This window comes from Gymnodraco acuticeps, unplaced genomic scaffold (genome assembly GCF_902827175.1).
Source record: "Gymnodraco acuticeps unplaced genomic scaffold, fGymAcu1.1, whole genome shotgun sequence".
Taxonomy (NCBI): Eukaryota; Metazoa; Chordata; class Actinopteri; order Perciformes; family Bathydraconidae; genus Gymnodraco; species Gymnodraco acuticeps.
This window is the reverse complement of record NW_022990238.1, coordinates 3,295,602-3,311,058: the sequence shown is the minus strand read 5'-3', so window position 1 is coordinate 3,311,058 and position 15,457 is coordinate 3,295,602. Positions and strand designations below refer to the sequence as shown.

General features: G+C 41.4%; 2 protein-coding genes across 2 annotated transcripts; both read left to right on the top strand.

Moving 5' to 3' along the window:
* Positions 1-3,458: 3,458 nt before the first annotated feature.
* On the top strand, positions 3,459-10,995 carry notum1a (notum, palmitoleoyl-protein carboxylesterase a). The gene is made up of 11 exons (XM_034219483.1): positions 3,459-4,062; positions 6,643-6,695; positions 6,812-6,907; positions 7,255-7,315; positions 7,402-7,460; positions 7,549-7,651; positions 7,750-7,950; positions 8,047-8,144; positions 8,617-8,764; positions 8,850-8,897; positions 9,013-10,995. Exons 1-11 carry the CDS (start codon positions 3,734-3,736, stop codon positions 9,314-9,316), a joined length of 1,500 nt encoding a protein of 499 aa, XP_034075374.1. The 5' UTR covers positions 3,459-3,733; the 3' UTR covers positions 9,317-10,995.
* Positions 10,996-12,861: 1,866 nt separating this feature from the next.
* LOC117548741 (myeloid-associated differentiation marker-like protein 2) lies at positions 12,862-15,263 on the top strand. The gene has a single exon (XM_034220178.1). It carries the CDS (start codon positions 13,673-13,675, stop codon positions 14,582-14,584), a length of 912 nt encoding a protein of 303 aa, XP_034076069.1. The 5' UTR covers positions 12,862-13,672; the 3' UTR covers positions 14,585-15,263.
* The last annotated feature ends 194 nt before the right edge of the window (positions 15,264-15,457 follow it).

The following is a 15,457-nucleotide window of genomic DNA, read 5'->3' as shown; positions in this document are numbered from 1 at the left end:
ACACAACAACATCTCGCTTAGTATGAATGACATGACAGAACTGTTTACAGGCAACAACAGCTATTTTGTGACCATCATTCAGGTGAAAGATCAGCAACAAACAGCTGACCTGTCAGCTGAACTATTTGATTACCCCTTGGTGCCAGAGAGACCCCTAATGCAAGTTGTCCTATCTTGAAAGATTACATTTGTATCAAACAGGGCATCATCTGTAACCAATACACAGCCTCCTCTTACGAAATGAGAGCCTGCTCGACAGATGTCTCCAGCCTCTCTTATTCTCTCTTACTCCCCATTTACATCCACATCTTAGATGGCACCTCTTGACTTAAGTCAGGATCAAGGTTGTTTACAGATTCTCTGGGTAATATCAGGAACATGTGGTGGGGGCACATGAAAGGAACTCTACAGTGTGTTGACACCCAAAACCTCTGTACATGTTTGCTTTGCGTTTTAAACAATAGTTTCAACATGAAATTAAGGGGACCTGCTTCTGAAGGTTTGCGTCAAAGTGACAGAGAACAGAAGCTAAAATGCTTTGACAGGGGAGGAAAGCGGAAAACGTCACAGCTCTCTAACATTTAAGTCAGATTTACCTGTTAATGAGGCTGTCTTTCAAATAATGCAAACAAATAATTTTTGCATGAAAAATATCTACAATATTGAATCTAATCCTGAGACAGGCAATACAAAACAATTCTAAACCTGGTACTTGCCACAGGAGAAATTACTACAATATACTCAAAACCTCTGAAGGTTTCAACAACTTTTCAACTAACTCAGAACACCTGAGTCGTATCCCATGCATTTCCAGTTCCTTTTTTGTCCTGGCTTTTAGCAGATTTCCACACTTAAACACTTTGTGGCATGATACCACTAAGTCTCAGGCTTTGCTGTGTGACCTTCATGGGCTGTAGTGCTGCGGTTGAGTCCCACAATCCCTAACCTGATATCTTATGTTTTATGCTGGTGCTGACTAGTGCTAATGCTCTGTGTAGGAGAGGGGTGGCAATGTAAGGGAATTTAAAGAAAGTCTTCTATGAAATATAAAAGTTTTATAGATGGTGATCTCTCCTTTGTTCTTCCAATGAGGACCTCCACCTGTTTCTGATGATATGAGCCAGAGCCTGTCCCTTTCAAGAGGCTGATCCCTCCTGATCTCTTTGATGTAACCTGACCTAACAGTTCCAACTAGCGGGATTTGATGATCACGGATGGACCCTCGACAACAGCATGTGCAAATCAAAACTAACAGGCATTGGGAGACGGACGATGGGGATGTGTGAGCAGAACTGGCAGGCTGTGGAGACAGAAAGAGCGCTCCCAGAGCTATGATGTGTCTAAACGCTAGGCAGGCAACGGTCACATGATCAATGCTGCCAGCCCAGACTTAAGCAGTAAAACCTGTGGATCTGTGAGGGCACATGCAACTGATCGGAGATGAAAGACAGGCTTTGACTTTCACAGGAGGCCTGGAGTCAGGGTGGGGGCTACAGGGGCACTTCTGAGGGACTGCCATCAGAACAGCTGGGTCATTTTCAAATGACCTAATTCTGGGATTAATCCGTTTGTACTTGCATGGTTACATTTGTGTCTGCGCTACACACAAACGATGGGAGGCAAAGAAAAAAGGGAGAGAGAGAATTACCAGTGAAAGCCAGAAGGGCTTAGCACTTGGAGTTCAAACAAGGTGCACAGTAGAGAACAAACCACTGTGCACCAACAGTAGCAAGGCTAACCAGCGTTTCTGTCTCCAGCCTCATACTGTATGGAAATGGAACACATCATCTACACGTCTAGTTCAGTCGAATTGCGGGCATCTCCCGCTCACACTTTTCACTCACTGGGTTGGTGGACGTTTCCACACACCGCCGGGGCATCTCTTCATGGTAGCGTGTGTCAGAGGCCAACGTCCATCTGCGAGTGATTTAAGGGTTACATTTTTGGGGATGACGTGTGATAAAACAGGGAGGTATGGGTCAAAGTGACTAGACTCAATCTGTGACAGAGCCTCTCCTCCTGGGCCCTACCACATGTTTTAATCTATACAAGCATCTGTTTGAAGTTCCCAATGAATACCATCGGTCCTGCTGCTGACTTCATATCCATCTTACCTGGTTCAGAACAGTGTGCACCCTTTAGGACCATCGATTTACCACGGGCCAAAAGGATATTTTTCTAAGAAGTTGTAAAACTGTTTTTATGTTGTTGAGCTGACAACTATGTGAGCATGTTTAAACATTTCCACATTTTTGGTAGATTTACTATCAATGTTTTTGACAGACAGCACACAATAGATATCTGAATAAACAGTCCTACCCCCATATCAGGCCCCAGGGCTCTTTCCAATCTCACTGCCAAAACAGAGACCGCATCAATAAGACATTATCAATAAGCTTTGAGTCTGTGTATGACAGCACAGCTCAGAGATACATACATATGACACAAGATAAGTATTATCCTCTTAAACTGCTCTAGAGTTAGCACATTGTTGGTTTTATACATGTACAGGTAGTGACAGTAATGCCCAGTCTGTTACAACTACACTAATTCAAAAAGTTAGTCCGTCTCACATGAGAAGAATGAGCTCAATCAAAGACAAAAGTCACCACAAAGTGTCACAGTGATGAGTAATCACTGTTATTCTTATGCAATCACTGCGGGCTACTCTTTTAACTTAAATGTGTCCTTAAAATGAGAGGTTGTTCAAGGGAAGCCTACCTCAACCGTAACAAGGCATTCCTGTGTTAAAAAGTTGGCTCCCCATCAGGATGCTCTGCTCGACTTAAAATATACAGTAGACTAGGAAAGTTTGGAAGAGACTGAAGTGGGAGGGAGGAGGCGAGGAGAGGGGGGAGAAAGAGTGATGGTTGCTTTGATCTCTGGAGGCCCCGTCTGGATACAAAAAAAGAAAAAACAAGTGTCCAAGTCCCTTTTTCTAAACCTTAAGAAAACAAGAGCAACTCAACTATGTCAGAACTCCTTTTAAGGAGGAGTTTGTGGGGTTTTTGTAAGGTGTAGGAATCTCTGATGGATTTAAATGCCTTATAACATAAATGAAATATACAATAATGATGTTACGTTATTTAAACATGTAAAGTCTGTTGAGATTATTATTTATTTTCTCGGTCAAATATTGTTGGATCTCAGCACGACTCTTGTTTTTCCCCACTTGATTTTCAGGAAAGTGTGTAACAAGATGACTATTCTCACTTCATAAATGTGTGGTGGAATGGGAAATGGGCATTTCAAGGCCAATAAAAGCCACCACATCAAATAAAACATCGCGGATCAAAAGAACCAACGCATGGACATTTTTTCCCCCTCTATAAATTAAAAAAAGGGGGGTAGTCTGCCACGCTTGATCATGCCCTGAGTCCTTCCCCGCGCCTGCGATTGGCTGGACGGACACACAAGGGGGGAAAGTTTGAATAAAATACAAGAGCATGGCACGAGTGTTGTCGTTCAAGCTTGTGCGCTTGGTCCAGCAGCGCTTGAGTTGTACTAGATAGATGGGCACATATTTGTAGGCTCTTTGAAAGTTTGAAATATATCCAGATAATCAGTTGATGACTGTGTTGCTCTAAAACGACGTCAGTTAACATTGCTTGGAGTTGATGACAAGAGTTGAGGCGTATTTTAAACCGTGCGTAATTTATTTCTCAGCTCCATCAGTAAAAGTTTGAGTTTCCCTGACGAGACATTGCATTTGGACATTTAACACCGGGATAAGATGACAGCGATCAGAATGATTTCATCAATGCTGCTGCTGATGCTGATGCAGTCCGGAGTTCTTTGCGCACGGAGGTTCCGGGGTGGCCGCAACCCACAACCACGCCGCTCGCCACCTCCTCCCACATACCGGGCGGACCGGGGGGACACCACGGAGAGCTTCCCTCTGGATTTCACCGCCGTGGAGGAGAACATGGATAACTTCATGACACAGGTGAAGAACCTTGCGCAGTCCCTCTACCCGTGTTCGGCGCAGAAGCTCGACTATGACATGAAGCTCAACTTTTTGGAGAATACATCAGTCACCTGCAACGATGGGAGTCCTGCGGGGTATGTACCAACTGAGAATACACAGTGTGATCGATCATGATTCCCATGTGATTGGATCACCGGCAGGTCAGAGCAGGCTCAGGTGTGCGCCCTGAGGCTAGAATGAATTGTTATTTACTTCAGCAGGGCGTCTCGCTGATCATCCTGCTACCCGAAGTAACCCACATGTATCTAGCCAGAGGCGGCGAGTGTGCGCACTGAAGCTCTCCTTTTCCACCCTAGTTTATTGCTTATGTTCAAAAATGGTAATCTTGAAAAAGAAATAGAAAATATGTACAATGTAAAAATAAACAAAATAAATGGGGGGGGGGGGTTAAAAAGAGAGCAATGTCCTAGGACAGAATAACAGAATGAGATAAACAGCTGCTTTGTGTCAGTGAAGCGTGAAATTTGCGGATAGCCATGGCCATATGCTTCATTTCCTTTGCTTCAAATTAGAATGCAGGATTTGCTCTGCAGAAAGTTTAAATTCAACCTTTAAGACCCCCGCCCATATCTATTTTTTGTTGCCATTTGACAGTATGTCTTGTCTACTTGGCTACTTTAGAATTCGATGTCAATGGCTCCTTGTAGTTTTTGATTTAATGGGGTAATCAGTACATTGTTTGCCATGATATCCATCATTTTTCAGCAGAAATCCATTTCCCGGCAACAAAGCCTGCATAATTTCTCAATATGAAAGTAGGATGACACTAAAAGCATATCAAACAGATGCACTACCTCTCATATTGCATAATGCTTAGTACTCTCTGTTATGTTCAATTTGAAATAAGTCAAATCAGGAGCTGAAATTCCAAAATATATTTTTATAAATGTAATATTGATAGGCACATTTAGTCATGGAAGGAGGGGGTGAATCAAATAAAACGCTGGTGTAAAATATATAATTAATCTTATTATACTTCTTAAATGACTCAAACTGCCAATGTATTTCTCTGCATCACAAGAAAAGAGTTTGAAAACCTCATAAAATCTGTGATGTGCCCCTAATTTAGTATTGATATAGGAAAATATAAAGCACTGCTGAATTGTTATCATAGGCATTATTATTTGCAAGTATTATATAAAAGCTTTACTGTTAATGTTGTATCTGGAGGCTTTGATGTCTCTGCATCAGAAATGATCTGGGACCTGTTCAGTGATGGGCAGACCTGACTAAAAGGGGTTTTCTCTATACATTTTTCTTTATGGATTTACTATCCTGTCTAATTCCTGTAAAACCTCAAAGTGCCTGGTGTCTGTTAGCGGGGTAAAGCTCTTAACCCTCTAGATACACAGCTAGGGATGGTGACTGGCAGATGGCGTTTCAGTCACTTGTCAGTCAGTTTAGATGCTTATCCATCAGCTGCTAACAGTATTTTGCGAGAGGTATTTTATCACATATGACAGATTAACAACAATGCAATGAGAAAATAATTCACTGTTTGACTCTGATGTTTCGGAGTTGTACTTGTTACCGTGAGTGGGTTGATCTAGCATGCCTTCACGTTGTTATTGGAAGTAGTGAGTAGAGTATACCATCCTCAGCCTACATTAATGACTACAAGATATTATATGCAGCCAAAGTGTGATTCAGAGTCTGGGCATACAGCTCAGAACTCCAGCCAAGGCTGTTTTTTTTTTTAAGTAACTCACATGTTTTTGGCAATCCGTGGAGTTTAGTCATTGGTGAAGTGCGGTGAATACTGATCCGTTAGAATCACAGAAGCACATTTGTAACATCTGGATTATGTGGCTAAAGCTACTCTACACATTAGAAAGTCCTGTGATCTGGTATTATTATTTGAAACAAAATCCTGTTGCAAAAAGGATGATGTGTCAGCCTTGAGAACATCCATCAGTATGGGAGAATCATGTTAGCATTGCCCTCTCCTGGGCTGATAACATACAGCACACATCTTATATTGTGACATGTATTCACTTATTTGTATAGACAGCCTGGCAAAATAATATCACTTACCCAGGTTGGATCTGAGGGGCATTTTGGGATAAAGGTTTTGACAACTACATATGTCAAAAATGTCCTCATGTCTCTTATCCTTCCTATGGGCTGGAGCCATGATTTATCAATGCCATGTGTTTATATGGGATGAGCTCAGAGTGATGAGACTATGATTACTTACCAGTGTTGCATTACACATGAGAAACATAATCTACTGGCATCTACAACACAAACAGGATAGGGGACCGTGTATCGCCCGTATGATCACCATATCAGTTTCCTGAGAATAAACTATAAACACACAACAACGCATTGTTCTCTGTTGTCCCTGGGCAGAATTTCATTTTTGCTCCCGTCTGTCACCTTTGAGAGATAGGAATCAACAAGACATCGTTGCTAAGATTAACATTATCATGTGGTATGTGTTTATATTTCATGCTCGGATACCGTCACAGATGGTAGAAACAGTGCGGGTATTACTTTCAGTGTTTACCTCATCTCTCTGAAGCACACAACTGTGGAATGTGGTTGTATCTTTCTGTTGTTTAAATAGATTATTATGTTGGCGGTAAATAAACCTTGAGGAACATAATCATATTTTTGTCGGCTATAATTTATTATTCTTTGTTTTCTCATAGTTACTACCTGAAAGAGTCTCGAGGCAGCAGACGGTGGCTGATATTCCTAGAGGGTGAGTATTCATTTATCTAATTTCATTATGTTTCTCCTTTCATGCCCACATTTAGAATAATGAGTAATTGTAGATTAAGAATGACACATATATTTTTGGTGTGTGTTTATATCCAGGTGGCTGGTACTGCTTCAACAAGGAGAACTGTGACAGCCGATACGAGACCATGAGGAGATTGATGAGCTCATCCACGTGGCCCCAAACTAAAACAGGTCAGCATCAGCTATTCTGTATTCCAACCACTACTCTGCTATAAGCACCACTGTTACTCCACCAATGGCTATAGCAAGTCCTGACCCCCAACATGGTAGAAAAAGAAGCCAGATCCCACCGTAATGTCCCAGTAATTTAAAGGATCGGATGTATCTGTCACCCCGTCATAATGTAGTTGCGGTGTAGGGCTACCTGGCGCCCGCTGCTGTAGGAACAGAGACGCCTCACCCTCTCTCATTTCAGTGTAATAACTGTAATCCATGTGGTAATGGTGATGAGGAAGAAGAGGATGTGTCTGGGAGTGCCAGGATGGCTAATGATACATGTTGATCTGTCTCTGCTGCAGGCACAGGGATCCTGTCTCCGCTGCCTGAGGAAAACCCTCACTGGTGGAACGCCAACATGGTGTAAGTTGATTAATGTTTGTGTGTTTATCAAAGCTTGATTTATAATTATGGCCCAGCAGCTTTTTAACTTTGTGTTGGTTGCGCAGGTTCATCCCGTACTGCTCCAGTGATGTGTGGAGTGGCGCTACAGCCAAAACAGAGCAGAGTAAGACACGAGTGAATCATCAAAACAAACGTGACATGTAACCCTCTTTGAGAAAAGTGACATTCTAATGTCTTTGTGTTGTGTGTAGGTGGCTATGCCTTCATGGGCTCACTCATCATACAGGAGGTTGTGAAGGACCTGCTGAACAAAGGCCTGGACAACGCCAAAGTTCTCCTATTAGCAGGAAGCAGGTGTGTGAATATTGTGATTTTCAAATAGAAAATGTTATTCATTTGATTCAAATGTACTGATAGGTATTTATAGCAATATGTCGTATTCATGAGTGCAGTGCTGGTGGTACTGGGGTCCTTCTGAACGTGGACCATGTGGCGGAGCTGCTGGAGGGACTGGGGCATACTGGGATACAAGTGCGAGGCCTGTCTGATTCTGGTTGGTTCCTGGACAACAAGCAGTACAGCTGCACGGACTGCACGGAGTGCTTGGACGCCATCACCTGCGCCCCCACTGAGACCATCAAGAGAGGCATCAAGTAAGGGAGCCGGTGATATTATCATTGAAGAATGTGTAAGATGGACTTATTTCAGTAAGGTTGCTAACATATCTGTCTTTCTCACCTGCTCATCAGGTACTGGGGAGGAGTGGTTCCAGAGAGGTGCAGGCAAACCCATGAAGGAGAGGAGTGGAACTGTTTCTTTGGATATAGAGTCTTCCCATCGATACAAAGTAAGCTTGGGGTCTCATTCTGTATTATGTAAAATGTACCTTCTTCCAACATACTTGTGTGGCATAATAATAAGCAGATCTTTAGCATATATATAGACTGCTTATTATGGCTGCATTATAGGAGGAACAAAATGCACTAACAATATTACTTGTGTTGAATAAACCGAAAATAGATTATAAGAGTTCTGCCTATACTGTTAAAGTTTATACAATGTATTGTTGAATAAATAAATGTTTCTAACTTTCTTTTATTATACACTGAACTAAACACTAAAGGCACCAATCAAAAGTGTTCTTCTACTTCAACTAACTCAACAAATCTCTTAAAGGAATTTAGCAGTCTTTTCTCGATGTGTTTATTGTGCAAGTTGACATTGAAGTAGCTATTCAAATAATGATATAGTATGCAGCCGCACTGTAAATGCACACTATGAACCTATATTAATTTTCTTCTTTCATTCTCCCTGTGCAGGCCCAGTTTTTGTTGTCCAGTGGCTGTTTGACGAAGCCCAGTTGGCAGTAGACAACATCCAGCTAACAGGCCAGCCTGTGCAGGAGGGCCAGTGGCGCTACATTCAAAATCTGGGCATTGAGCTGAGGAACACACTCAAAGATGTCCCGTAAGAACATTTCTCTGCTTTTTAGGAAGACCATTCAAGTATTGGTTAATGTTTCATGTTTTGTTTTCTTCATTCTTTTTTCCAGAGCTATGTTTGCTCCAGCCTGCCTTTCACATGAAGTTATCACCAGAAAGTAAGTATACATTTTAAAACCTGCTGTTTCCAGTGTTTCAATATCACGGAGCACTAAGCTGTGTTTGAGACCCTATACTTGTGAGCTGACAGCGCCCTCTTGTGTTGTGTTCTAGTTACTGGATTGACATTCAGGTTAAAGGCACCTCTTTACCACGAGCTCTGCACTGCTGGGACCGCAGCCTGAACGACAACAGGAACAACAAAGCTCCACCCAAGGGCTGCCCCGTTCATCTGATCGACAGCTGCCCGTGGCCGCACTGCAACCCCACCTGCCCCACCATCCGAGACCAGTTTACAGGACAAGAGATGAACGTCATTCAGTTCCTCATGCACATGGGCTTCGATGTGCAGAAGATGGCTCAGCAGCAGGGCATGGACCCCAGCAAGCTACTGGGCATGCTAAGCAGCGGCAGCTAAACGGACACGCACGCGCGCGCGCACGCACACACGCGCGCGCGCACACACACACACACACACACACACACACACACACACACACACACACACACACACACACACACACACACACACACACACACACACACACACACACACACACACACACACACACACACACACACACACACACACACACACACACACACACACACACACACACACACACACACACACACACACACACAGCATCTCCAAGCTAAGCCCAACCACGGCTGGCTGGTCTCTCTGACCGGCCCCCCATATCTGATACCCCCAACTCCACCTTCACAACCCATTCTACCTGTAGTCTACTCACAGGGGCTTAGATTTGTCCCACAATCCCTTTCCTCACAACTGGTGACAAGTAACAGGGGCAACACAATACCAAGAAAAGGCACAACTCTCTGCTACTCTCCTTTTAAATTATCTTTTGCTTTGTAAAAAGAAAAATATCACGAATGTAATCCAGTTTTAAGGATGCTCATTGATGTTTTGTTTTTTTATATTATATTCATTCTACTTTATAGATTATATTTTGTCATTGTTTAACGAGAAAAGAGGAGACACCATAAGGATGTAAGGATGCTGTCTTTGTTACTATAGAGTATATAACGTTTTTATTTTTGTTTAATACTGTTTAATAGTTTCTCATTACACAAAAACTACATCAAGGCAGGGGCATATGATAAGGTGAGGAAGGCACTGGATCGGAAAAAACATTTTGTATTTGTCTAAGAAATAATGGCAAGAAGGATAGAAATAAACCTAGATTCCTATAATCAGCCTGCGGTAAAAGACCAGGTTAACTTAACACACCCTCAAAGTTAGGCTGAAAATAAAGCTGAAAACATATCATATTTTATTCTTTGTTAATTAAAGTACCCAGAATAATAAGTCAAACAAGAACCAAATACAGACAATGCCATATACTTTATATATGCTTTTTGATATTATCATGGATTGAAATAACTATTACGGTACGAATTAGCATATATTCTACAGCTGTAAAGACAATGCCTGGTTTGGTGGTTTGAAGTTGATTGTGGTTCTAACCTGGAAACACTAACAGTCTATCATTAGATATACATAAACCACATTACATCTCATCTTTACCTATTTCTCACATGCTACATCATCCCAAGACTGTTGAAGACTTTGAGTACTCATTCTTGTTGGGTCAGTAGTAGTCAGTAACAATCCTCAAATCAATGGAATGAACATTTAAAGGGAGACAAATATTGTGTATTGTATATTTGTTGAGTATTTGTATAGGTTCTTTCAAGTGTTCACTATTGTAACTCCCTTCTTATATATCATAATAGAGATCACTTTTTAATATAATGATAGTGTTGTATCTAATGATGTCCTTATAAATGATGTTTTCAAAGGACCTCTATTTTGCATCACACCAGAGAAGGAAAGGTATTACTAATAGTAATTTTATTCTGTAACATATTTTTTCACAGAAAGAAACTCAAGCTACATTGGTAATTTACATATTTATTTTGTTATGTAAATCATATTTATAAGTGCTATTTACACAGAGAAGTGATTCTTTGTAAATTGTAAATACATTGCTGTTTTTTCTCTTTGTGTTGATTGCATGTCTTTGTATCAGACCTAAAAGAAAAGACACATTACATATACTACTAGCTAAATATTGCTGTGAAGTCTTGTTATTATTATTATTATATTATAGATAGAAGTATTTGTAAGAGCAGAAGTTGTAGTAGAATAGGCATCAGTAGTATTTGCACATTCTCCATTCTTCCATGACTTGCAGGAGGTAAGGTCAGCAGCTACCTCAGGCTCCACACAGTGTTTTACCCCACTGATAACTATCATCATCTGATAATAGATATAAGGCTTAGTGTATACAAAGTCAGCTAAAGGTTTTTCAACAATTTATATTTTAGCAGCTTTGCAAAAGATCGGGAAAAAAAAAAGTGGCTCATTTCAAGAAGTAGTTGAGGTGAAAACGAGAAATATTGGCTTTTATTTATAAAATAATTACCCATAACTAACTGGTCATATGAAACTTCAAAGAACTGTTCTACAATACATTAAAATGTCTTATATAATAACTTGCTGAAGCAATCCCTGCTTTGACACCTATATCCCATCAGCTGCTTTTACATAACAGTTACAAAATCTGCACTGTTAACAAGGTGACTTTTATATGTCAACTAATATGTTACAACAATCTTGTGACCCCTATAGCTGTGTCTTCTGTTTACCGCACTCACTATTTTTATGATGAATTTATTTTGATTAAAATGTGGGTTTTAATGACCTATTCACACATGCGCTCACATTTCAATGAAAGGCACTTCCCTAACCATCACAAGTAATTTGGGCTCATAATCCTCTAATGTGCCAAACATATGACTGAAAGATAATTAAGATCCAAGGGAGAGACGACGTTTCAACACGACTGTCAGAATGGGGAAACACATAGAAAACCTGTTGATATCAAGCCAACAGCTGTACTGTTATCAATGGATTATCTGTTTAATGACTATTTCAAACGTAATGGATCCATTAGGTTTCCTTTGCAATATAATCACTTCAGAAACAAAACAACATAGCAAAATCGTAAAATGAAAATATACAAGTACATGCACTGCCTCAATCAAGTGTAATACATTGCAGGGTTAAGGTAAGGAGGATAGGAGGCAAATACAAGTTCCATGCTGTTGTAGTTAGCAGTAGAATTGATATAAAGTCAGTCATCTCTCCATGACTATCATCAATGTATCTTTTCACAAAGAAATCGAGGACAATAATGTGTTAAGGTTGGATTAGAAATGAATTTCTCTTCCTGTAGACCTGTATCAAGACAAGCACAAGATGGGACACTGGCCATTGGGGTCTTATCGATGGATTTTGTAGTTTGGACAGGCTAATTGGGCATAACAAAACATGACTTATAGGTCACTGTACTAACAGGAAGTGTTGTTTTTTTATATTCTAGCACCTTTGAAAGGTAACATCTTTTTGTATTATTTTGTATTTGAAATGGTCATCCTCCAACAAGAAATCTGAATACCACACAACTGATAGCAAATTAGTGGAAAAGGGTTGAGCTGTAATAAACTAGACTTCACATGCTGTTAAAATGAATATGTTCACCTTGCACACTGTAACTAAAAAATCCCAGCATACTAATATCACAGGTTGGCGTATTTTAAGTAACTACTAATTTATTCCCACTTCCCTCTCACATGCATCGCTCAAATCTGCCATCACTTGTACATAATCATCCTTCTGGCCCTGTATGTAATTTTTGCCTCTAATGGGAGTCTTAGCCTCACTCCCTGTCATTACACTGCACATAAATGCCAGTTTCTTTCTGAGGGTGCTCTGACTCAGCCTCCCTGGGTGCTCCCTAGAAATACGACTCCCATACTGCCTGCCACATGTAGCCTCCCACCCTTCTGTGGAATATAGACCCCCTATTTATAGAGCTGGCGGGGCCTGTAACCCTGGTCTGGGCACACACTTTCATTTAAACAACCCCTTGAGTGCGCACTGACACACACAGCAGGAAGAGGGTGTGTGTTTGTGTGCGCAAGAAAGAGTGGGAGACTAAATCCAAGAGGGAAAAGGATACAGAAACAGCAAGACAAAGAGCAAGAGACAGAGCCAACAGTTTCAGTTATTTGGATGGGCAGTTGGGGGCCTACTGTGAACAATGTACAAGGACTGAGTTGCGGAGTAATGGAACTTGACTGACAGGACAACAAACCAGTCCACCTGTCCAGCACTGCCGGCTATTGTTGGAAGATTGATCACTGTATACGACTTTTAGAGGACCTTCGACACTTTGAACTTTTCATACACTGGACAATTTGGGGATTGAAGAGAGCACGCAAGGAAAAACCACGATTTCTGAGGACAAACACTACAGCTTTGAGTAAGAACTGGAGCAAATTCGTCATTATAACATAAACTGTATAAAAGCACTGATTCCACTGTTATATGATTTACAGAAATAATATTCTGTATTCATAATGTATAGGCTTGTGCAGCCAAGAAAAGACATTCAGATCTTAGATAATCTTATGTTAAGGTCTCAATAAATAACCTTTACGTTTACTGTGCAAACTTCTACATAACAGTGTATAAATGTGTCTTGATGTTAAGCACACTACTGTAATTACAAAGCAAGCTTAGGCGAACATTACAGACATTTATAATTAAGGACCATCTATAAAAAGGCAACCAAGGAAAGGGTGAAGTCTGTGCCCAACAAAAAAAGAGTGGGCCACAAGGACAGCACGTCAAGAATCTCACCAAGAAAAACAGCTGCTTCTGGGAGCCTCGACACACAAGATGGATTCTAATGGAGGACACTACCTCAACAAAGAAGCTGTGCTGTCACCTTTAGGAATATCCCGAATGTGCCAGCTGCTCCTCGGTTGCACCATAATGGCCCTTGTCTCTCACAGCGCAGGCTACAGCGCCAGCTATGGACAATTTTGCATGTTTGTGTGGTGCTTCTGCTTTGCTGTCACACTGGTTGTGTTCACCCTGGATATCACACGGCTCCACGCATGCATGCCTATTTCCTGGGATAACTTCACCGTGGCCTTTGCCATGCTGGCAACACTCATGTATATCACTGCCTCCGTGGTCTACCCTGTTTACTTCCTCCAAACAGAGTGCCCTGATGAAAGCTGTGAGGTTCAATTCTACCGCATTGCTGTCACTGTCTGCTCCAGTGTCTGCTGCTTCCCCTACGGTGCTGAGGTTTTCCTAACTCGAGCAAAGACGGGAGCCGTGGTGGGTTACATGGCTACTGTTTCCGGTCTACTCAAGGTAGTCCAGGGTTTTGTGGCCTGTATCATTTTCGGGGCCCTGGCCAATGACAGTGAGTACACCCTCCACATTGCCACTCAGTACTGTGTGGTGGTGTACAGCCTGTGCTTCACTATTACTGTCATAGTAGTGGGAGTGACAGTTTCCGGTAAGACCTCTGCCCTGCGGTTCCCCTTTGACCGGTTTGTGATCGTCTACACCTTCTTCGCTGTGATGCTTTACCTCAGCACTGCCCTCATCTGGCCCATCTTCAGCTTTGACAGGAAGTACGGCACCTCTACTCGTCCTGAGGATTGCCCACGTGGAGAATGTCCCTGGGACAGTAAACTCGTTGTGGCTGTGTTCACCAACGTAAACATGATCCTTTATTTTGTTGACCTTGTTTACTCCCAGAGGATTCGCTTCGTCTCCAGCTCTGCTGTCTGAACCTAAAGACTCTCCTAAAGACTATAGACTCAAAAACCACATCCACCTTGCTCTCCTCATTCAAGTGTCTGTGAAGGACTCAATCCCTTGGATCCATAGATCTATGCTACCGTATCTATGTGGACTTTTTTTTATCAGTATTAATTAAACTGCCTATAGGCAGCAAAATTAACAGTATTATCCTATTCGAACAACAAATAAAGGCTTTTCCCAAGGTTCAGCAGTGACTTACCAGGAAGACCAGGTGCGCCGACGATCTAATCGTAGCAACTTTGTTCAAAGAGGATTCTGGGAACTTTGTCCAGTTTTGCACCAAATACATCCCTCTGCTCCAGATTCCTTTGCTGGTTGCAAACAGGAAGGACCTACGGGTGTGTTCAGAGTACAGAGGCTGAACCATAAATGTCTGTATGACTCAAATGAAGGAAGATATATCTTACAAATAGCATAGGCTAAGTTTACAGTATGCACTGAACATAGCTTTTGGTTCAGCTTTTTGACCATTTTGTTGTATCTTGTCCCACAGTTTGTCATCATACACTGCATGCAATGCAAAAGTTGAAGGTCATCAGGCTTTCCTGTCTTCGGCTGAATGTTAAATGTATCTGATACATGATTTTTTGAAAACAAGACATTTAACAGCAGTATTACATATCTCGATATCTCTTATTTTGCTATATTTCTGATAGATAATGTTTCATATTTAATAAAATATCTAAAAGTATGTTTTGTTGGTCATTTTATTTCTTTGCCCTTTGCTGTATGAGTAAGGTTATGTTTTGATATGTGAACCTTCACTTTCACTTTCAACAACTCTTCCTAAACAGTGACATGATTATTAGCAAGGGTTCAAATCAAAATCGAAATGGGTAG